The sequence below is a fragment of the Folsomia candida genome, unplaced genomic scaffold (assembly GCF_002217175.1).
Source record: "Folsomia candida strain VU population unplaced genomic scaffold, ASM221717v1 Fcan01_Sc003, whole genome shotgun sequence".
Taxonomy (NCBI): domain Eukaryota; kingdom Metazoa; phylum Arthropoda; class Collembola; order Entomobryomorpha; family Isotomidae; genus Folsomia; species Folsomia candida.
The window spans coordinates 4,874,750-4,897,142 of record NW_019091195.1 but is presented as its reverse complement, the minus strand read 5'-3'; the positions used below and the strand labels follow the sequence as shown (position 1 = coordinate 4,897,142).

The following is a 22,393-nucleotide window of genomic DNA, read 5'->3' as shown; positions in this document are numbered from 1 at the left end:
GGAAAATGTCACACACATTGAATACCTGTACGTTTTTATATGTTTATTTGGTTACACGCAGTTTACCACGCATTTTATGTACATAGTTATTTATACCCTCAATCATATCTAATGCGGAGTTCTCTTTCTTCCAGTCGTCTAGAAATGCTTATGCTCCATAATTGGTGGCTGTCGACCTCAATTTTCATCCTGAGCTTGGTCATGACGGTAATTGGCAGTGTTTCGATAATTGTCAACGGACCCGCAATGACAGAATACATGACATTGTGGATGAATACGTTGGCACATTTCAACAATATAGACTATCCAACGAAACTGAAGGATTTGCGAATTATTGCATGGGCCCACCCCATTTCCACCGTTCTCAACATTGGAGCAATATTCTTCCTCTATTTCCGAAAAGTGTTTGGATTTCACGAACAAATACAAATTATAACAATGATGCTCCTTCGACACTTTAAGAATTATCTTTACTTTGAGCTCACTGAGCAACGTCCGTACATTTCCCCTCTTGTTGCTCTCTTCATGGCGTACGTTTTTTCCTGCGGTCGAAGCTTTGTCATCATAATCATCATTTTTTGCCGAGGAATCGTTCACTTGGCGGAGGAATGGAACATTCGACTTTGCGTTATTTTAGGAAAATGTAATCTCCAACAAATGGTTTATTTACTTAATGTAAATATTTACTATGCGCATGTTTCGATTAATTTTTTAGTGTCACCAAAGGCAAACACTCGACTAAAGAAAATGAAACCGCAAAGATATTCAGACATGCTAAATGATCACAAAAAAATTGTGATTTTGATCAGTGAAATGTCTGAAACCTTTGCCACATTTTTAGTAACGTATGCTCTGGTGGAGGTAATTATATTATCGTATTATCCAATTGAGTCAATTGCTCATGCAGTTTACATAACTAGAAAAATATTCCGAATTATTGAATTATTATTAGTGCTTCAAATTGACATTGACGTTGTTCGCCACATCACAAGATCTCGCAATAGCTGATTCTGAGCTAAATGAAACTCATGTGGACAATACAACAATTAAAGTATGTACATTTAAATAAATACACTTTTTTCGTCGAGTAATAATAATCCTAACCCCTCGAAAAATGAATTATAATGAATAGTACAAAAAGGACCCAAAAGAAGATGGTTTTCAAGTCGCATACCATTTGGTTTACACCATAATGTCGTTTACATTTGTTGCATGGGGGGCCTCTTCTGCTGGTGATATGGTGAAAATCTTAGTACTAATTATATTAAATTAAAAATAGATTTCAACCATATGGACTATTATAGGTCATGGCTGGATTTGACACGGTGCGTAGACACGGTCTTCTACTGGCTCGGGGAGTCAAGGAGAGAAAGTTTGTATGTCCATTGCGTAACACAACTTGTTGCAGGTGTCGTTAAGTATAATAAAATATTGCAGATCATGAGCTTAAACATGAGTTTCAATACAGCAAGTCCTCATGTGATTTGTCCAGGCAATTGGTTCATGTTTGATCGAGGGTTTATTATGAGCGTAAGACTTGAATTACATATTGTGTAAAATTAGTATCACTTTCAAAAAATGCATTCGTCCCATAATTTTAGGTGTTTTGTGGGTCCATGGCCGTTTACTCTTTGCTAATTCAAATGCAATTGGTGCACAAAGTTGACGTTCCAATTATTTTTACTTGCGTTCAACAAACTAAAAATTACCGGTTCTGCATTGGAGAAGATACAGGAAAGTATGTATTCGCCTTGATACTGTAACATTGAAATTGAATATTTTGACATGCGATTTTCGTAGCTTTCCTGGTGGAATACAAGAAAAACACAAAGACAAAATAGTTAAGAATCTGGAGATGCAAGCTAAAGTGAGTTATTGCTTTAGGTCTTTTTTTACTTAGGATTAGGGATATAATCGCGAGTTTACATCTTTTGCATTATTTACAGGAAGCATTAATAACAGAACCTGAAGTAACAACAAGCACTCCTAGCACAATTCTCCCCATCGATTACGGGGAATTTCTCCGTCCAGGCGATAATGTGAAGGAAGATGAGTTTGAAGCTCGATGCATTCGATACTGCAAAGGAACACTGATCCGACGACCGATAGCTTATAATTCGCATGGCCAAAAATACCGACCCTTACCGAACGAATTAAGTATAGACACGTGCATTTTGAACCCTTATGCTCACATCAAAAAGGAAAAAGAAATCTATAATTGTTGGCGTTTGAAAGTTCCTTCATGGGACTTTTGCAACCAACCTGGTCTTTCACGAGATTTTCAGGGATCAAAACCCGAAAAAACTTCAGAGTATGTAATCAAACATGTAAATGACGGTAAACCGTTCAAATGCTTCGAAGAAAGAACCAGGAACGCCCATTCGTTGGAGAACTGCAACGCTCCATTTACAATCCAAGGTTTCCCATATTGCGACCCCAATTCCAAATACATTGGAAGAAAACTAGTCTTCACAATTCAAGCATTTAACCACTCAAATCCAACCAGGCCAACAATACCAATGAGAAGACCAGCACTACGCAATATTTCGAAAATGACATCGGGAGACCCCACGAAGGGATCATACGAAAGGAATGCAAAACTTGTGCAAAACTTTGAAATAGAATTTCGTGGTAAAAAATACACAGTGTGGAGAATGTCAGGATTTACAATGAGGAGCCGATTTTCTCAAGACCCGACGCTAAGACTTAACTCCATCCCACTGACTGGGACGTTAGATGATAAATTGGGTCGTCCATATGCCTATATCCATCCAGGGAAAATGCAGCCATTTAAGTACCGGAAGGGGATACTCTCCAACTTCAGTTATGGTTACTATGATTGCTTTGGAAATCCTCTCCTGGAGTATGACGACTGTGGAAATTTGCCATTCGCAACGATAAGTAAGAATTCTTCAGGGCATAATGTTGAGGAACCAGCAACAAAGGAGGCGGTCACATTGCCGGGGGGTGAAATGTACAACTGCTATAAATCTCAAATCCCCAGTTATAAATGTGGCGTACCTGTGGACCTGGTGGGTGAAGCATGCCGACTTTGGAAAACGTTTTTCAACATGGATATCAGCACTATAGATTCTAATGATACGATTACTGTTTAATCTTATTTTTCTTATTTAATAAATTTGTAATTAACATATACAATTTGCAACTGACTAGGGAGAGAGTTCAACAGCTTGTGATACAACAGCCGAGCATGATCATATGTAATTGATCTGCATTATACCGAGGCCTTATTATTGTAAACCCATAGCGAATGCCTCCAACGATACTATAGTTGTCCTACTTTTCACTGTTATCCTTCCTCTTGAACGGATCTGACCACACCTTCATTCCTATAAACATAAAAACCAATGCCGGTATCAACAAGTACTTATCTATATAATGCAGTAGTTGTGTATGAATTGTCAAGTTAAAATTAGAATACCTCCTGGTTGAATTTCTTCCTGCTTTATTCCTTTCCTAGAGTTTTTTTGAGCTTGTACTGCAAATTCAACAAGGATCTAGTTCTTTTTACGTTATCAGAATAAAATATGTAATATAATGTGCTTATCAATGTTGACCTACCGTACGGCGATGGGTCAATCATTGGAGAAATAATTATAGGATAAATTGCGCAACCGACCGCCCCCACCAATCCAGCCACGAACACACCAAATCTCCACCCAGATAGCTTTATTATGGACATGTCACTTTATGCAGTCATTAGTAATAATAACAATGGAGAAAGCAGTATGAAGAGAAAAAAGAGAAAGCAACGAAAAACTTCGGTTGCAAGTTATTCGGCGATGCGAAAACTGTGTAATAGTTGAAACTCCGCTTCAGGCTGATTACTCCTGAGCGAAAATGAGATGGGGCAATTTTGAGATTTTTTCTCTAAACTTTACTAAATAATTTCTTGTGTTTCGATAAATACGTAGATCATACTAAATAAGTGTGTCAATTCTGCTTGCATTAGTCATGTCCACGTTTTATCGTTATTCAGAAAAAATACAGGGTATTTTAGCGACAAACAAAATAAGACCACAACTGAAAACGGGAAATGAGCAAAAGCATGATAAATAAAAGCTTTAAAACATTGATTTTATTTTAGTGTGCAGAAATATCACGCAAAATAGCAGTACGCATGTAATTCAATATTGTGTAAAGTACTATCTTTCTCGGAACAGAACGATAGCATGTCAGTGTCAGTGTTAAAAACGGATATGATATTACTGAATCTCCATTGTCGAACTGCATGCGCTGAAACTGGACAATAATAAAGTGCTGATTGTGCTGTTATGCAGTAACGCTCAGGTATGCCATGGGCAAGGTTATGAAACGATAAGATTTTGACATTTTAAATAATATGATCGAGTACGAATTTACCTTGATTGTACAATACTAAAAAATTAATTTTTCCACTTATCGTTGTTATTGATTATTGAAGGAGAAATTAAGGTGATATCTATATTAGGTATCTACAAGTACTACATATAACGCTGCTGGTCTTTCGCTGGACTCACTTTGAATGTTGGATAGTTCAAGGCATAACTTAAAGATAACAGTTATGAAGTTTTTTCTCGTATTTGCAATAATTGCAATTCTCATTGCAGCCATAATTGCTGTACTTGTCCCATATGAGCCAAGGAACCCACTTTCCGTAAGGAATTACATAATAATCTTGATATTTAGTACTTTTTGACTATTATTGGTTCTTGTGTGACCTTGTCCTAGGGTAAAGAATGGCCTCCTGGCTCACCATGGCCTTTGCCCTACAACATGTCAAGCACAGCTACTGTATTATCCTTCAACCCTGCAACATTTCGAATTGTCCCTTTAGTACTAAATTCTGAGCAGTGTGACCCCTTAGATTTCGCAGTGTCCAAATACAACAATGATTTCTTATTCGCCACAATCGAAGGCATTCCTGGAGTTCCAGATCCTGAAGTTGGATTAATTTCTGAACTCAGAGTTTTGGTTGTGGGGGACGCCAGTGGAAATACGGAGTGTCAAAACTTTCCTAGATTTTCTGACGACATCGATGTCTATGAGCGTTGTATGCATACACAAATCATATTTCTGTCGAATTCATACTTATTTTTGATACACTATATTTTGTTTTGGTTTAGACGCAATCACGATAAGTTCCGATGGACTCGCGGACATTCAAGCGTTCACCGTTTGGGGGGCACTAAAAGGAATAGAAACTTTCGCTCAGTTAATTTGGAATAATGACAATTTTGATGGGAACGGTCCACTGCACTTTTACGTTAATGAGACAATTGTCCAAGATTATCCACGGTTTCCTCATCGCGGTCTGATGATTGATACTTCAAGACACTACCAACAAGAAAAGATATTTTACGAAGTGATGGATGGCATGATGTACAACAAGCTTAATGTATTTCATTGGCACATTGTAGACGATCAGTCATTCCCATATGTTAGCATACGATTTCCTGAGTTATCTGCCAAGGTGAGCACACATTATTTTAGTATATTTTTATTTAGTAATACTTGTACACGCTCACTTGCAAAGGTCTGTTTTCTAGGGGGCGTACACAAGTCGACATGTTTACACACAAGAAATGATTGCAAGAGTCATGGAAGCAGGGAGACTTCGAGGTATTCGAATCGTGATGGAGTTTGATACCCCAGGTAATAAAATCTGCATAATTTCAACTTGTAGAAGATATTAAGAGACCAATATATTTTTGTACAACGCAGGCCATGCTAACTCATGGGGCCATGCGTACCCAGGTATATACGAATTGATTGAGGACATTTGTACTATTGTATCACTGCATCTTTATTTTTAAATAATTGCATAAAGACTTGTTAACTCCGTGTTATGGCGATGGCGTAACCCCCGACACGCCCAATTATCCTCAGCATGCGGCGAGAGAAAACCTTAATCCCATGGAGGAATTTACCTACTCTTTCATGAGAGATTTCTTCGAAGAGATTGTTCAGGATGTCTCTAAAGACATTTTTGTTCATTTAGGGATGGATGAAGTAATACAAATATACCATTACTTGATGACATGGTAAAATATATGGGCTAAAGATAATGTACTTATGAATTAGGTTTACCCTCCTTGTTGGGAATCATCACCTGAGATTGCAGAGTTTATGAGGATCAATAACTATACCAGCATTCCCGAGGTTCAAGAGCATTTCACGACACGACATATAGCAATGGTTCAACAGCTCGGAGCCTTGCCAATTATTTGGCAGGATCCATTAGACTTTGGCGTTAACGTAAATAATTAAGAAAGCCTACTTTGTTAACATCATGATGCATATAAATATATATTCTTATTGTCATATTTCAACAGGTGGATCAAGATGTTCTGATTCAAGTTTGGAAGAACTGGGGGCCTGATTGGGAAAGTAATTTGCAGGTTGTTGTTTATAATTATTTACAAAGGAGAGTCAGAAATAAATCATGTACTTTAGTAACATGCAAAATATTTCAGAATGTTCTCGACAAAGGCTATAAAACTTTGTTGTCTGCTCCATGGTACATCAACTACATCGAGTAAACGGTTCTACATACTTATTGCTAAAGTTTCAAGCAAATAACTATTTTGCTAACAATGAACCTTGTTTTCATTAGTTACGGTGAAAGTTGGAGAAACTATTATGAAGCAGACCCTGTGTTAAGTTTGCCTAATAGTAAGCGATTCGCTTTTATGCAATATGTTCTTGAAATTAGTGAAACTGACCATGCGTTTTCTCTATGTCCATAATAGTAACAGAAGCTCAGATTCCTTTAATTCGAGGTGGAGAAGCTTGTTTGTGGGGGGAATTTGTTGATCAGACTAACATTCTTCCTCGACTTTTTCCATTCATTTCTGCAGTATCAGAAAGGTGTAGTTTCGAAATTTTCTAAAGTTTCTAAATTTGATCATAGTCCAATCTCATTACACACTTGAATATATATTCATCATTGGTGAAAAATAATTATCTCGACGTAGGCTGTGGTCTCATGATATTCCGATCTCGTCCCAGGCCACCAATGACGCAAGAAGACGACTCGATCATCAAAGATGCCGACTGCTGCAGTAAGTTCACTTAACATTTGCATTTGACAGATTTGTTCAGAATTATTGTTATTACAGGCGAGGAATCCCATCTCAACCAATCTTGAATGGATACTGCGGAGCATGGGAAGTTCTCCTCTAGCAATCGATCAAGGAATTTATAAGAATTTAATATTTTAATTAGTGTAATAAATAGCTGCTAAAAAGACCTACTGTATTTTGGCATACAATATTTGCATGCATTATTGTGACTAATGGTACGCTATTTTTAGAAGATCTTGTCATGAGAGACACATACATAGTCCAAAAGCATCCTCTATCGTTTGCTCCACATTAAGATTTGGCAGAGTAATCCGAAATTCTGCACTGCACGGTATGCACTATAGTACTTTTCTAGATCAAAAATAAACTGGAACTTGTACAGTGATCCATAATAATGTTCATCAAATAGCATAATCAATAGACAGATTATTCTACATACACGACACGTATTTTAATTATATCAAAAAGTCATGTTCATGAACACAAAGCCGAAACGAGGCCTGAGGTCGTTCTACCCAACAGACAAGGGGCCGATTGATTTGTATCAACTAGGTCACGATGGGAGAATTGAATATCTGTCTGCTGATATCAGCACGGATCACATGATTAGAGGTTATCATGTCAAATCTATTTATTTGATGAGTACTTATTGATGAGTCAATTACTAATTATAATTATTTTGTAATTCGACATTCAACAGGAATAAATACGACTGACGACTGGAGAAAGTGGGCAAAAGAAAGAGGTTTACCAACTGATGAAGTTGGGCTGATAGTTTCCAAGCGCCTTGGAGGATCAGGAAAAGATGCAATTAATCTGTTTCCAAAAAGTTCATCCTTGGATAAAACATCGTGGGCCGCGGATGAAGAGAAAGCGTACAAGGAGGCTTCCGAGATGAAAAAGTGGAAGAAATTAAAGTTTTTCGCAAAGTTTGAGTATCCCGAAGATGACAGTTTGAGGCCATCAGAAATTGAATATCAGTACGAATTGCCGAGTGGGACCAAGCTGCATGGCAAGGTGTTGAACGAAGCGGAAAGCGCTTCTCCACCTAACCCTACCCCACAGGAGACAAAAGGGAAAGCTGAAGAGGAAGAAGAAGAGGAATCCGAGTACGAATATGAATATGAGGAGGAGGAAGAAGAAGAAACTCAAGTTCCAGCCCCACAAGAGTCGAATCAAAAGGAACTTTCTCCGAAGAAGGACGACCTTCCTCCTCCTCCTGTTGCCACTCCTTCGTCCAATTCAAACGTTCCAACTTCTATCCCACCACCCACACCAGCAGCCCCAACCCCTGTTCAAGTACCTCGAAAAAGGACTCCATCTCCCGTCCCCGTCAAAATTAGTGAGACGATATAGACTTGATTTCTCTTTCTGCAAATTGTAATCACAAAAACCACAGAGTCGCTGTAATAATCCATTAATTACAGGTGAAAAGGTAGAACCGGCTCCAACGATTCCACCACTTGCTCCTGATAAGGATGTACCAAAGCCAAAAGAGGTATCGGCATCAAACGATAATAATGCTGTATCTCCAGGTAATCGAGGGAATCTTATCTATGTGCAAACTACATAAAAGTGAAGATTTTTCATAAAATGTTACTTTTACATAGACACCAACAGAGGAATACAAGTTTACGGAATTGTTGCTCGGTCAGATCTTATTGAAATGTTACCAATAATTGGTTCGGTGAAGCTGGCCTTGGACACTTTGAAGGCCGCATCAAATAAGGATGCAAAACGAACCTTGTGGAAGGGAGTTCAGTGTGGAATTTCACTTTTTGCCGATTTTCATTTGTAAGTCATTTTTTCTATGTAGTCAATTTATCATTTTCAGTGCAGTTTAGTGAGGTAATGCAACCAAATAAATAAACATTACATTTTAACAGCATGAGAGCGTTCGTGAGATATGGACCAATTCTAGCAAAGCCAATAACTGAGAAAAAACTGGTACGATTTGCAAAAAAAGCAGAGCCTCATCTCATTATTTTTGTGGTTTGCAAAATTGGAAATCAACTTTTTGGCGTTATTAGAAGAGTTTTATCAAACACAAAGACGTGAGTTTATTTATGTGATTTACAAAAAAAATGTTATATTTAGTATGGAAATGTAGACGAACAAATTAATTCACTATGAAAAAAAACATTAATGTCCATTTGAATTTAATGGAAAATTCAGAGGTTCTTCTTGGAAAACCAAATGTCAGCAAAGTCCTTGTCAAAGCAATACTGTAACGAGAGACGTAGAAAACGATTTTTAATTGCGTAACTTTACATTCAGATAAATTATCCTTGTAAATTGTTAATTACTTACCTCGTGAAGGGCTCTCTCGACTTCCTGTCTAATGATATCAGCAAACTCGCAGTAGAATTTTATTTTTGTTAGTTCAGGAGCCGGTTTAAACTTTTTGTCTAGAAAAAATGAGTTAAGAAATAGTTTCAGTCTCACCTGGAGTAAAATATGCTGTGTATATGCATGGGTAATTTGTATTAGGTATGTTCGAAATTACTAAGCTCATCAAAAGTTAGTTTTTGTGTCGAATTCTTGGAGAACTGCATCAATGATTTCCGGCTGGTTAAAATTTTTGTCAAATCCGTCGAAACTGTTTTCCCAAAATTTCGTGTCAAATTTGTGATAATTTGATCAAAATTTATTACCAAGTGCTTGATAGACTGCAAAAAAATGTATACCAATGAATGAGCGAGATTTCCTCTTTCGTGCAGGAAACATAAGTATATAAATATGTATTTGTATGTATCTCACGTAATCGTTTGATGATAGAATGGAACATGCCACCTCACACTATAAAATGATTTATGTTAATAAAATACTATGTACCGTGAATAAAATAATTATGCCTAAAAACATTAAATGTTACATTAATGAGCAGTTCTCTGGGATTTGAACCTGACTCATCTGAAGTGTTATTAAGACTCTCATCAAAACTATTGTCCAATTTTTCGATTGCTTTTTTCAACTCTGGATCCAATTCTAATTGTTTGGTTTTAAAGGACTCTGAACAATTTTCAGACATTTGCTGATGCTCTTCTTCTTGAGGGAACATTTGATAAAATTGGAGAAAGTTATAAGGAATACTTTGCTTTTTGCAACAATATTTTCGCCTTTCATCTCCATTTAGTCCCACCATCTCAGAACAGTCGTGCTAATTGGACAAATTATACACACATGAAGGCATGGAAGTGTGTCTACAGTTGAAATTAAATATATTGCTTCTTATTAATGAGTTACCTTCTTGTCAAACTTATCTTTCTCAGAAACAATAGGAGATTTATATGGTTTATCACACACCTACATGTCAAATATTTGCCAAATGCGCATACAGTTAGATACAGCGGGTAGTGATGTAGGCAAGTTAACACCTTAGTATTAAATTAACAAACAGCATTTTTTTACCTTTTTCTCATGTTTATGAAAACATTCAAAAAACTTTCTCAGCTTTGCTATCGTTTTTTTTTCTTTAGACGCATCTAAATATGCAAGCAACAACAATACAATGCGTGTCTTAAAAAGTAAACCAATAAACACTCACCTTTTTCACAATTGCTTGAACTGGTCTCGAGTTCCTTAACAATATCTTTTGGATACGCAGTAGTCATAAATTTCAAAAAATTTGGAAATGTAATCTTATTTTGAGGGAACTGAAATATAATATTTGCAAACAAGAGAGACTCTGGGGTTAACCTTTAGAAAAATTGAATTAGCATGTGTCTTACTGCCGAGGAATTTTTGAAGACACAAAACGTAACGTTCCACTGTAATTTAATTACATTGAGTTTCATCAAAAATGCGTCTTCTCTAAATTCTTACATATATCAAGTATGCAATACCAATGTTGTTGCTAAATCACTGCTTTTTGATTCCACATCCTTGGCACAATTAATCAATTGAAAATTCGTATACAAATTTTCGACTAGACCCGTAGGCAGTGAGAGTGTCTGGTTTTTGCAGCAAGTCATTCCTAAGTATATTAAAAAAAATACACTGGATGACATAAAACTGACTATCACATCGGTTTCAAGCACTGTTTTTGTACCATTACACTTGGTTCATTAATGTTGCTCGGATGTTACCGAACGAATAATAGAATAAAATCTAAGTGATTTATCACACTACAAATTACCCAAATCAGGTTTCCGGCCGTACCCCCCGTTGAGGTCGACACAGACAGACTCGTGCCAATCCAAGGAGTCCACCACTTCCGAACTTTCTCCTTCTTCTTCCTCCGCCTTGTGCTCAACCACCAGCACCTGCAAATGTCGTCAATGTTTGTATACTTGTCCTCCAAAAATAATTCATTTGTTGTACTTGCATTGATTACAAGTCATACCCCCAAAATTACCAAAACAGTGACCAAATAAAATGTTCTGTACTTCATGGCTCTATAGAATATTCCAGCACTTGTCCAGCAAGGTGAGTGATTTGCAATTAATATTATTTATGTCCCAATTGCCAATTTATTATTTAGACCAACATCAAAAATTTGAAAAGTTTCATAACTGGCGTGATACATGTCAAATGATTGTTGGATAATGCTATTCGTAATTGATATCTCGTTTATCACATTAATTGAACCATCGCCTGCATGCCAGCATTGTGGCAGACATCGCATGTCTCAATTTGTAACTTCCATGATTTTCGGTTATTCATATAACGTGATTAAACTTTGGGGAATGAATAGTTATTAATACATTTGTATAATATGCAATATGCATATTTTATTAACTTCCGGTCAAATTATTAAGCACACCCAGTTTTAGCAATAATTTTGAAACTCGTATTTAAAGATCATATCACTTTCAGCGGATAGCGTGACGTTCTTATCTGAGGCGTGGCGCAATGACAGTTGAAAGTAAAAAAAAAAATAACTAACAATGCCCATTAAAAAGTAATAATTTGTTAGTAATAAACTATAAAATTCTCTTTTCTTAGGAGAAGTGCTCCAAACCGAAAATTGAAGCAACTTTATTTAATATTGACTCACAATCAGTATTGTAAATTGCAAGTGAATAATACAGTTCAAAAATCTGTCTCACGATTTATTTGTCATCTCATCATTATCATAGTTTCATTTTCATTCGTATGCGACTCCAAATGCATCATCATCTTTGTCTAGTAGAACTAGATTTCCATCTTACCACAACTACGTACTAGTAATCTCTCATCTGTCTCTCATGTTATAAGATTAAGACAAAAATTTGTAATAACTAAAAAAATGATAGGTACAAACACATCTATAAAATATAAAATACACTTATTTGGCATGGGGAGTATCTAGAAGAAAAACCCACGTTTGTGGGTTGAGAAAACCTCTACAAACGATAGACGAACAAGATCACCGCTCTTTACTTTTACAAGACTTGTAAGTATAAGACTTATACAAGATAAGATTTACCTTATTGCATAAGACTTATATGCACATAAATTGACACACCATTTAAAACATAAAATAATTCTTTCTAAATAATAATTATTACATAATTCCTAATAAAATAAACAGACTTTAGTTGAATCTCTACCACCCGGACGCGAACCGGATGAGATATTTATGCTATCAAATAGCATACATTTATTTTCAAATAATTATTTGTATTGCACTATAAAAATATACACATCATATGGAATTTATATTTTTTGAACGCGTTTGTGTTTAATAAAAGTGTCCATAATATAAATGCCAAAAACGGACGGGATGCAAACTGAGACTCTGACATTTGACTCTCTAGTCTTTGTGGAGCCGAAGTGGCTGATGAGATCCAACCACATTTATATTCAACGTCTGCCCTATCGTTTCATTCATATTGATTGACTCTCCGCAACCTTTGCCATCATAATCTTTTCTTATTGTTTTCTGCACCTCATCTTCTCCTCTCCTTTATCGTTCCACCTGCAAAATAATACAATCCAATGCTTTTCAACAGTTACTTCTGCACGTATTTATGAGATGAGAGATGAGACGAGGAAAGCCGTGAGATGGGCTGAAAACATAGAAAGAGCAGCAGCGGGTCCCATCCCTCCAACACCACCACCAACACCAACACCAACGAATCAAGCCAGTCACTTCTTGCTAACGGTAACTTCAGTCAAGAAGAAGTGCACAACCTTTGCTTTTGCATGCACAGAAGAAGTCTCTAAATTTTTAGTATATAAACACTCGCTGCTTTCGCTTGGCTGTTCTTCCAAATTTTAGTTTTTTTAAATGAGGATATAATTCGTAATTAGGCTGCAATAAATTAAAATACTACTCTGTTGCGTCGCTGTTTAGTTTCAAGGTATTTCGGATCGGTATTCTTTCTTGTGTGTTGTGCTTCATAAAAAAGTGTGTTATTCCGATAACGGCTCTTATTATCACTATTATATATTGCCTCCAGAAAGGAAGTCTGAAATGGTAAGGAAGTGGTATTTTTTATCATAGATAGCATGTCTAGATAACCCAATTTCAAGCCAGCCTCACACCTGGTGATCTGAGGTGTTAATAGTTGACAGACGTAGTAAATACTACATTTTAATTTGTAGTTGCTCATTCATTTACTAGTCATTACTCTTGAAATTGGTAGCCTCAAAGGATATGGCTTGGAGAATATTGTTTTTTTTTGTAAAATGTCAAAAAAAGTTTTCAATTGAATTTGGGACTTCAATGAATCTTTTCAAATCAATCACTTACACTTACTTACACTTACACTTCTTTCTACACAGAATTGTTCGTTTACCATTTTGAATTGAAGGCACATGTAGTTGTAACATGAAATATGTACATTTGGTGAATATAGATATATTCATATAACAAGTACAAACGACGATTTTCTTTGCTATTTTTAGATCCGTTAATGAGATTGGAAGTCACGTTCGTGTTCCCTGCACATCATCATTATTGTGCATTGGCAGCAGTTGGTGGGGTGGTGGTCATAATAAAGCAGAGTCCTCATTATTCACTCATCTCTTAATAACTGCTGCTGAAGGATATACGATAACCGGATGAGTGCCGCGTATCATCACCCGTCGTCGGAGAGACAATTGATGACTGTTTGTTAGCGATTATTAGCCATGAGCTTGCTGATAACCTAACTTGGTAGTTGCAACGTAACTGCATTTAAATTAAAGTGAAACATAACAAAAATGGATTTCGATGATGTTGGAGGTGGAGAACACAATTTTTCTGAGGACAACTCCTCCGTAAGAGTCGCTCTAAGGTAATTGTGTACACTTTATTTTTTATATAATAACACGAAGTAAGAGCAAAGCAAAACCTCCACCAGTTAGATGGAACCATGTCACTTTAAATTTGTATTTAGACCTAAAGTAGTTTTTAATCGCTTTATTTGGGTTTAATTTGTGCAAAAATATACTCTTTTAAGGGTGTATTTGTGCCATTATGATGTCCAGACTAGGTCATATGATGTATTATTTTAATATTCAAGGTTATTCATCCAGTACAATTTTTAATTTATTGTTATTTAAATAGTCATAAAAGTTTAAGTCATGAGCAAAGTCGTTTAAGGAGATGATCCAGAATTGGTTTGCAAGTCTGCTGATGTGTGGGAAGCAAATTTGTCATTTGCCGATGTTTAACCATAGTAGTAGTTGAAGTTGACTTGGTTTATGGTTATTCATTACAACATTTTTTTTATATTTTATTCCCTCTTAACCTGCTGTTTGTCATTAGAGTTTATATTTACGTCACTATGATTATAGGTGGGCCTAACCTATCTAAATATAATTTTAAATTAGGTTAAATGACAACATGATTCTATCTAACTGCATATTTACTTGCATATTTTCAGAATTCGACCATGCTTGCCTCGGGAAGTGATCGAAGGCTGTAAAACATGCACCACTGTGGCAGAAGGGCATCCTCAGGTGTGGATTGGGTAAGTAAACTCTTTGAACGTTTTTTCGTGAAAGTCTTTCCGTAGCATATTTCAATAAAGAAGCGAATTAAGTAACGATCTATGCATTATTCTGTTTCAGATCCAATCATGCATTTACTTACGACTATGTGTTTGATCAAAATGCGGCACAACAATCTATCTTCGACCAGGTTGTGCAACAGTTAATTGATGGTTGTCTTCAAGGTTACAATGCCACTATTCTGGCGTACGGACAGGTTGATACTCAAATCTATCTACCCTATATTTGTCATAAAGTATTTGTACATCGTTAACGCACAACATATATGTAGACGGGTTCAGGAAAGACCTACACAATGGGGACCGGGTTTGAATATGATCCGAGTGTTGAGGCCCAAGGTAAAGTTCGTACTTTGTGTACAAATATAATAATTATTAGTTATTAATTATCAGCATGTATGAAAACTATTTAAATATTGTATTGCAGGAATAATTCCTCGAGCTGTGACATATCTTTTTAGCCAAATCGAAAAACTGCGAAAAGAAAAATCACAAGATCGGGTCGACTTTACTGTTCAACTCAACTTTGTAGAGCTTTACAATGAGGACGTAGTTGACCTTTTGAATCAATCTTCGATGCGACCATCGTCCGCTGTTCCATCTCGTCCAGGTTCTGCTAATGGTCCCATTAAAATTCATGAAGATACCAATGGGTCCATTTACTTGGTAGGAGTGCAAACAGTGAATGTTTCCACCTGCCACGAAACACTTTCAATTCTGCGAGAAGGAGGTAAGCTGGATTGTTTATTTGTTGTTGTTGGTATCATTTATTTAATTTCTTGATCATATCGTACAGCCCTATCACGGACGACCGCATCTACGAACATGAATGATACAAGTTCCAGAAGGTTAGTTGAGTTGTTAGATATATTTTTCAAAACTTATTTTAAAGTATTTGATATGAATTTCAGCCATGCCATTTTTACGATGCACGTTACTCAAACACGAGTTTCCAACAATTTTGGGGTAATAAAATAATACTAATTAATAAATCTAAGAGTATACTTTGATTGATACCAATGTGGAATTATTTCAGGAAGCTGAGCTCGAAACTCTTTCCGCAAAGTTTCATTTTGTGGATTTAGCAGGATCAGAACGATTAAAACGAACATTGGCTACAGGAGATCGCCAAAAAGAAGGAATTTCTATTAACTGTGGCTTGTTGGCATTAGGTTGGTAGCTTTATTTTTCATTTGAACAAAGAGATGTCACCGACAAAATGAAAGTAAAATGCGCCTTATTAATTTTTTTTAAAGGTAATGTGATAAGTGCACTTGGTGATAAAAATCGAAAAGCCGGTCATGTTCCATATCGAGACAGCAAACTCACGCGCCTCTTGCAAGATTCATTAGGTGGAAATTCGCGTACGGTTATGATTGCATGTGTTAGTCCATCGGATCGTGATTTTGTGGAAACCTTAAATACACTAAAGTATGCCAACCGGGCACGAAATATCAAGAATCGTGTCCAGATCAACCAGGACAAGAGCTCCAGAACTATTGCAAGTCTGCGAAGGCAAATTGAACATCTAGAAACTGAATTGTTAGAATACAAACAGGTACTGATTAATTGAATTATTCTTCAGACGGAATAGTAATTTAAATAAAAAGTTAAATAATTCTCATCTTGCTTGTCCAGGGAAAGCTTCTTGGTAGTGATACATTGGAGTTTAAAGACACGTATCAAGAAAACATGCTGTTACTGGCGGAAGTGGAATCATTAAAGTCTCGTTTAAAGTCGAAACAAGAATCAATTGACAAATTAACATCAACAATCGCCAGCCAGAGGACTGAAGAAGTTCTTGGAGAAATATCCGGTAGCGCAAGTGCAGATTGTGATTTAACTAATATGATTCAAAAATATATCATGGAGATAGAAGATTTAAGAACTAAATTATACGAGGCCGAACAAGAGTGCCAGAAATTACGATCAAAGCAACGTCAGCTAAATACAAGTTTATCTAGTCCACGGAGGCTTTTCATGGATCCTGTTATCCCTGTTCCAAATTCAGATATTTTAGAAGACGCTCGTGCTGATATTGAAAATGATAAAAAGAAGTTGGAGCAACTATCATCCAAGGAACGAGATTGTCGTGATGAGAGTGGAGATAGCGAGAGTGATTCCGAGGAACAAGAAAAAATGGAAGAAATAGTTCAGCTATCATCTGAAATTAGTGTCAAGGTACAATTTTTTAATATTTGTATCAAAAATTACATTGCATTAGATTAACTAACAAACGATGGTTAATCAAAATCATATTTTTTAAAGGAACGTTTGATCGAAGAGTTAGAAAGAAGTCAAAAACACATGGAAAATATGAAGCGCCACTATGAGGAGAAACTCGACTGTCTGTTTATGAAAATGAAGGCAACTGAGCAGGAGAGAGACAAAGTGTTGGGTACTCTTACCAGTGGGAAGAGATCTGCCCAAGTGAATGCAGGTATGGTTTTTTATGATTGGATCATCGATGGAGATTTGTGGTTTGGAGATGATTGAACAGTATTCACACGATTACGCTTTGATGACGCTTTGAGACAAATCAAGCATCAAAGGAAACCGAATTTTTTTAAAACAAATTATTGTTTTAAGTAATGCAGATTTTGCTAGATCAGAATATCAGAAATATTGTACATAATCACCTCCAAACCACCTTGCTATTTTTATCTACAAATTATTGTTTTATGAATGCAGACTGCTTTGAATTAATTATGAATCTAATAATAATGCAGATTATGAAAAGAAGCTATCCAATATGCAATCCGAAATTAAAAAATGGCAAAACCTGCAAAAAGAACATGCCGTAGCACTAAAGAATCAGGCAAGTAGTACCAGACAATTGGACAAGCTACGTTCTGAAGTTGACAATTTGAAACAAACAAAAGTGAAACTATTAAAGCAAGCTAAAGTCGAGACTGCAAGATTCCGAGACATCGAATTGAAAAGGCAAAAGGAAATAATGTCGCTAAAGAAAGCTCAACGAGTGAAGGATATCAAGCTGAAAACACTAGAAAATGAAAAGATAATGAAAGATCAAGTATTGAAACGAAAATTGGAAGAAGTCAACTCTTTGAAACGCATTAATAAATTGCAAATGAGCAGAAAGGCCCAGGGAAAACCCAGTCGACCAGGTACCGCTGGTTCGCCCCAAAAAGCCAAATCGAAATGGAGTAGCTTGCAACACGAAATTAGAAAGTCAGTTACAATTAAAACAACGGTCTTTACGTTGGAAAAGGAGATGCTCAACTTGATTGAGGAGAGAACACATACCCGTATTAGATTAGCAGACTTAGAAAACATAATTATGAAGGATGAAATGATTGAGGACGACATTGAGAGTGTTAAAGGAAATCTCAACTTCCTCGAGGAGCGAATTAGTGAAATACAAAATCAAATTGCAGAAATGTCTGCTGGAATCATAGACGTTGATGGATCCGAATTTGACGGGGACGAGATGCAATACATGTTTAAAAAGATGTTTGAAATGAATTTAATGAATCTCACTGATTTGGAAAGGTAGGGAATTGCCTTATGCGTAATAATGTACGAGTCAAACTAAATCTGCTTCATTTATTCATTTAAATAGATCAGAGAGGAGAGTAGACGATCTAGAAGAAAATGGAAAGCAGGTAATGCTTTGCACGTGTGATGTGCATTAGTGACGTTCAGTACTTGTGCTTATTATTCGCAGTTAATTTATATGTTTTGTTAGACAAAAGTTTAATTTTATATACAGCAAATCAAGGAAATTGCCTCCCTTCGCGACCTTTTACACCATATGATTAATCGTCTTCATGCATCACGAAGTAATGAAGATGACGATGACATTCCGGAACTTCCCCCACCTACCGCCATCATTGAATTTCAATGCCAAAATAATACTGGAGAATCATCTTCTTCTAACATGAGCAAATTAAGAAAAGCTCGACGTCTGACTTCCACCCCTCAAGAGTTACTTGGCAGCTTGGAAAATGTCTCGGTTAACAAGTCAGAATTTTTGAACCCAAACGACGTAAAGCTAGGATTTCTTCGAGGAACCCGACAAACACAGTCTTTGAGAATTCCAACTGTTAATAAACGAAGGCAATAACATTAGTTGACATATCTTAACACTATTTATTCTATGGGTTACAATATTAACCAGTATTTGTCTTTTTCCAGGCCACAACTGCAACGCCAAGACACATATAACGTTGCCGATAAAAAGTTCCACGTAGATCCTCCAGAAAAATTACGCTCCGAAACTAACAGAAATGGGAATCATGCTGATGTTTTTAATACTACTTTTCTTATGTAATGCGATTGCATATTACTTATACATACTTGCATTAACTCTTATATGACCACTGAAATCTGTGCTGATGGAATGTGATTTAATTAATTATATTAATTATATTAACAGAGAAAAATCTCCTCCAGCTCCAGCCCCTTCTTCCTCCTCCCTCGCCAAATTTACTAACAGTCCTGCTGATATAAATATTTGCGATAATAACACTAACCACCTGCTAAACGTTGATAGCAAAGGAATAATTCGTCGTGTTTCAAACGGTGTTAAAGATAGAGTAAGAAATTTACTTAATAGAATTCCATTATTTCATTCAGGTTTGCAAAAAACTCATGGCTTGGTGTGTTATAGGTACTTAGCCTCACTCACACCGCTGAAGGTCACACAAAACCTGTGATTAGCATGCAAGCAACAGATAGTAAACTATTTACTGGATCCAAAGGTACAAGTCAGAGCAACAATACTTGTGTCTTCTATTATTCGAACCATTCTCAATCCTTTGCATATAACGTTACATATTTAATGTTTGTCATTGTTTGAATTGTAGATAGCACAGCAAAGGAATTCGACTTACAAAGTGGGGTTGAACTAGCTACTTACTCTGGACATCCGAATAACGTCCAATACGTAAAGTTTCTAGAGAGCGAAGAGACTCTTCTTACCGCATCAAGCTATGTTGTCAAGTTATGGGACATTAGGAGTGGAACATGCCAAAAAACTTTAACGTATGTGTGTATATACTATGTATTATAATTCCGCGGTATGCAATATATAATTAATATTGCCCTATGATTTAGGTCTAGTGGTTCAGCGGTTGATAAGATATCTTTTGACTCGAGACTCCTTCCGCAAGGGGAACATCAAATTCAATCTATAGCAGTATTGAGGAATTATTTATATACGACATTCGATAATAGAATTAGAGTGTGGGATAGAAGACAGCTAAATAGTTCTATTGGAATGCTGGCTGGGAAACACTCGTCAAATATTATGTGTCTCGCTGCGTCAGAAAATGTTCAAATCAATGGAGATGTTTGTGATATTATTGTATCTGGGTCTAAAGATCACTATGTCAAGGTATTTATCGTTAAAATTCGTCCGAGCCACTTATCTGTGATTTTAGGTGAAATATAAATTATGTTCTTATTTAGTTGTACCTTATCAAACCCGACCAGTCAGTTGAGAGTGTTCAACCTCGTAAAAACTTGAATCCTCCACACTACGACGGCATTGAAGCTCTCTTAATCAAGGGTTCTGAAGTCTATTCCGGATCGCGTGATACTTGTATTAAACGATGGGACATGGCAGAGTCTAAAATGATATGCTGTAGCTCAAATGCTCACGCGGGATGGATTACTGGAATCTCCAATCTTCCTGATAGTTCTTTGGATTACATTTTAAGTTCTAGCAGGGATGGAAGTGTTAAAATTTGGGATAAGGATCTTAAGGAAGTGATAAAAATGGACGTCAGCAACGGAGGTCAAAATTGCCAACAACCGTCTGGGAACTTTTCAGTTGAGAGCCTATGTGTCAATAGTCGTCTCGTTTTCACTGCCGGAGGTAGTACTTCAAATAGCAATAATGGTGTCACAAACGGCCTTGTCAGGTATGTTCTCACCTATTTATTCTACATGTACTATATTTCTATCATCTTGGCAAAATACTAATTAATAATGTTTCACTATACGACGATTTGGGTTCCTTCTCTTTTTAACATGCAGCATGTGGAAGTTTGACGAAGAAGCTTTGATTGCTTATAAAAATCTATTTCATAGTCAAAACGAATATTCTAATAGCCGATTTCCAAGTAGTCCAAGATTATATGCAAACAGAAAGTTCAACAACAAAATGGCATATCGGAGTAATGAAGATCTGATGACTGGATTCGAACTACCTTATTGACGAAATTATCATTTAAATTTTAAATAATTTGTAATTTACTTTTGTTCAGATTTCTTTACAATCGTTTTGTTCTGTTTTATAAATTGTTTCTCGTCATTTTACTTTATTTTGAAAACAATTATTTTCAACCAAAGTGTTAGATAATTAACTCACAAAGAATTCGCTTGTCTTACATTAAAAGTGCATGACGTTTGGCTTGTTGCGCGTTCTTCCATTATGGATTGTTTTGTTTTACTTTTACTCTGATTTGGTTTTTTATTTGTCCTTACTTCAGGGATTATGGCGTTGGATGTTGGGAGTTTAAGGGAAAATATATCAACGATTCTCGAAACAACAATCAATCATCGCCATCATGAAGTCTTGAAGTATATCGTCGTATCAAATATATAGCGCAGCCATCACTTGAAACCTCGAAGACTTATTGGAAATATCGGTGATTTAAATGTAGACTGGAGTGTGGTCCAAGGTTCTCTGATAGTCAAATGTCATGCATGTTAGATTTAGCACCAACGACGGATTTTTTTTTCTTTTTTAAATGTCACTATTTAAACTGGATGGAAGCATTTTTTACGCACTGTCTGATAATTTTTGTACTGGATGACCGCAGTAAGTAAATAGATATAGCACAAAAACCTGTATTATGATACTAATGACAGTAAAACATCTCGCGCATTTAACACGTAATTCTACCAATTATTTATTTTGGTTGTGTCTATTGCAATACAAATTATTATAAATTCCGAACGGTGAATATCATTCTCATTCACATTTTCCATATTTTAATAACTTAATCCGACATTCCGTACGTATTAATTAATTAATTAATGTTATGTCATTGATTGATACTCGCAAATAAATTAGTATTCTTAGAAATAGTTAATTCGATTTCTCAGGGTGTATTAACAATTTTAATACCTGTAACCATACAGTAATGGACCACATGTAGCTCAGAAAATAGATTATCAGATCTTTTTAGCTTTATTTTGAACATTTTTATACTATCATCGTAAGATAATTAATGTGAAATATGATATAATATGAAATAATAAATTCTCTAGGAATAGTTTAGTTCCATCGAATTGTAGTGTGAAACGGAAATACACAGTCATAATAAAAAACATACTTCTGAACCAAAAACTAAATCTAAATGTACTATTATTAATTTTTCATAAACATTATGAGGCAAAATCCAATTGAAAATT

The 22,393-nt window shown here is 36.0% G+C and overlaps 5 protein-coding genes and 1 long non-coding RNA gene across 7 annotated transcripts; 4 read left to right on the top strand and 2 right to left on the bottom strand.

Moving 5' to 3' along the window:
• Positions 1-3,100: 3,100 nt before the first annotated feature.
• On the bottom strand, positions 3,101-3,835 carry LOC110847621 (small integral membrane protein 20). Its single transcript, XM_022094597.2, has 3 exons — positions 3,583-3,835; positions 3,443-3,499; positions 3,101-3,350 (listed from the first exon to the last, which is right to left on the bottom strand). Exons 1-3 carry the CDS (start codon positions 3,701-3,703, stop codon positions 3,298-3,300), a joined length of 231 nt encoding a protein of 76 aa, XP_021950289.1. The 5' UTR covers positions 3,704-3,835; the 3' UTR covers positions 3,101-3,297.
• A 667-nt stretch (positions 3,836-4,502) lies between these two features.
• Positions 4,503-7,251, top strand: LOC110846406 (beta-hexosaminidase subunit beta). Its single transcript, XM_022093150.2, has 13 exons — positions 4,503-4,657; positions 4,732-5,053; positions 5,127-5,473; positions 5,550-5,655; positions 5,725-5,757; positions 5,831-6,012; positions 6,085-6,258; positions 6,336-6,401; positions 6,477-6,538; positions 6,617-6,675; positions 6,753-6,870; positions 6,978-7,064; positions 7,122-7,251. Exons 1-13 carry the CDS (start codon positions 4,526-4,528, stop codon positions 7,183-7,185), a joined length of 1,752 nt encoding a protein of 583 aa, XP_021948842.2. The 5' UTR covers positions 4,503-4,525; the 3' UTR covers positions 7,186-7,251.
• A 131-nt stretch (positions 7,252-7,382) lies between these two features.
• Positions 7,383-9,277, top strand: LOC110846138. Its single transcript, XM_022092774.2, has 5 exons — positions 7,383-7,697; positions 7,786-8,427; positions 8,513-8,620; positions 8,696-8,879; positions 8,972-9,277. Exons 1-5 carry the CDS (start codon positions 7,556-7,558, stop codon positions 9,141-9,143), a joined length of 1,248 nt encoding a protein of 415 aa, XP_021948466.1. The 5' UTR covers positions 7,383-7,555; the 3' UTR covers positions 9,144-9,277.
• LOC110846824 lies at positions 9,116-11,584 on the bottom strand. The gene is made up of 12 exons (XM_022093664.2): positions 11,431-11,584; positions 11,224-11,350; positions 10,931-11,061; positions 10,817-10,855; positions 10,633-10,741; positions 10,497-10,570; positions 10,332-10,391; positions 9,961-10,245; positions 9,846-9,884; positions 9,592-9,754; positions 9,396-9,493; positions 9,116-9,310 (listed from the first exon to the last, which is right to left on the bottom strand). Exons 1-12 carry the CDS (start codon positions 11,476-11,478, stop codon positions 9,257-9,259), a joined length of 1,227 nt encoding a protein of 408 aa, XP_021949356.1. The 5' UTR covers positions 11,479-11,584; the 3' UTR covers positions 9,116-9,256.
• Positions 11,368-12,112, top strand: LOC118435060. Its single transcript, XR_004834460.1, has 3 exons — positions 11,368-11,513; positions 11,904-11,952; positions 12,033-12,112. It is a non-coding gene; the product is annotated as an uncharacterized LOC118435060 (long non-coding RNA).
• Positions 12,113-13,158: 1,046 nt separating this feature from the next.
• LOC110845837 (kinesin-like protein KIF21A) lies at positions 13,159-22,333 on the top strand. 2 transcript variants are annotated; one of them, XM_035850170.1, is made up of 22 exons: positions 13,159-13,488; positions 13,920-14,290; positions 14,882-14,968; positions 15,069-15,204; positions 15,280-15,346; positions 15,435-15,737; positions 15,804-15,855; positions 15,919-15,973; positions 16,044-16,179; positions 16,264-16,565; positions 16,646-17,188; positions 17,276-17,447; positions 17,737-18,520; positions 18,591-18,633; positions 18,741-19,087; positions 19,166-19,297; positions 19,407-19,566; positions 19,641-19,731; positions 19,837-20,014; positions 20,087-20,366; positions 20,441-20,895; positions 21,011-21,292. In XM_035850170.1, the coding sequence occupies exons 2-22, from the start codon at positions 14,217-14,219 to the stop codon at positions 21,189-21,191; spliced, it is 4,578 nt and encodes a 1,525-aa protein (XP_035706063.1). In that variant the 5' UTR covers positions 13,159-13,488; positions 13,920-14,216; the 3' UTR covers positions 21,192-21,292. The 2 variants fall into 2 exon arrangements, with proteins under 2 accessions (XP_035706063.1, XP_021948047.1); XM_022092355.2 differs by lacking the exon at positions 21,011-21,292 and adding an exon at positions 21,466-22,333 and having other exon boundaries at positions 13,164-13,488.
• The last annotated feature ends 60 nt before the right edge of the window (positions 22,334-22,393 follow it).

What these genes read in the sequence shown, in the direction of transcription:
- LOC110847621 (XM_022094597.2), bottom strand. Translation starts at nt 3,703, where the DNA reads ATGTCCATAATAAAGCTATCTGGGTGGAGATTTGGTGTGTTCGTGGCT. An exon ending in GATTGACCCATCGCCGTACG is followed by an intron (nt 3,500 to 3,582) that starts GTAGGTCAACAT and finishes TTGAATTTGCAG; the next exon opens with TACAAGCTCAAAAAAACTCT. An exon ending in GGAAGAAATTCAACCAGGAG is followed by an intron (nt 3,351 to 3,442) that starts GTATTCTAATTT and finishes TTATGTTTATAG; the next exon opens with GAATGAAGGTGTGGTCAGAT.
- LOC110846406 (XM_022093150.2), top strand. Translation starts at nt 4,526, where the DNA reads ATGTTGGATAGTTCAAGGCATAACTTAAAGATAACAGTTATGAAGTTT. An exon ending in CATCGATGTCTATGAGCGTT is followed by an intron (nt 5,054 to 5,126) that starts GTATGCATACAC and finishes GTTTTGGTTTAG; the next exon opens with ACGCAATCACGATAAGTTCC. An exon ending in TTCATTTAGGGATGGATGAA is followed by an intron (nt 6,013 to 6,084) that starts GTAATACAAATA and finishes CTTATGAATTAG; the next exon opens with GTTTACCCTCCTTGTTGGGA.
- LOC110846138 (XM_022092774.2), top strand. Translation starts at nt 7,556, where the DNA reads ATGTTCATGAACACAAAGCCGAAACGAGGCCTGAGGTCGTTCTACCCA. An exon ending in TCCCGTCCCCGTCAAAATTA is followed by an intron (nt 8,428 to 8,512) that starts GTGAGACGATAT and finishes CATTAATTACAG; the next exon opens with GTGAAAAGGTAGAACCGGCT. An exon ending in CTTTTTGCCGATTTTCATTT is followed by an intron (nt 8,880 to 8,971) that starts GTAAGTCATTTT and finishes ACATTTTAACAG; the next exon opens with CATGAGAGCGTTCGTGAGAT.
- LOC110846824 (XM_022093664.2), bottom strand. Translation starts at nt 11,478, where the DNA reads ATGAAGTACAGAACATTTTATTTGGTCACTGTTTTGGTAATTTTGGGG. An exon ending in TCTTCAAAAATTCCTCGGCA is followed by an intron (nt 10,742 to 10,816) that starts GTAAGACACATG and finishes ATTATATTTCAG; the next exon opens with TTCCCTCAAAATAAGATTAC. An exon ending in TTCATAAACATGAGAAAAAG is followed by an intron (nt 10,392 to 10,496) that starts GTAAAAAAATGC and finishes TTTGACATGTAG; the next exon opens with GTGTGTGATAAACCATATAA.
- LOC110845837 (XM_035850170.1), top strand. Translation starts at nt 14,217, where the DNA reads ATGGATTTCGATGATGTTGGAGGTGGAGAACACAATTTTTCTGAGGAC. An exon ending in TCCGTAAGAGTCGCTCTAAG is followed by an intron (nt 14,291 to 14,881) that starts GTAATTGTGTAC and finishes GCATATTTTCAG; the next exon opens with AATTCGACCATGCTTGCCTC. An exon ending in TTCAATTCTGCGAGAAGGAG is followed by an intron (nt 15,738 to 15,803) that starts GTAAGCTGGATT and finishes CATATCGTACAG; the next exon opens with CCCTATCACGGACGACCGCA.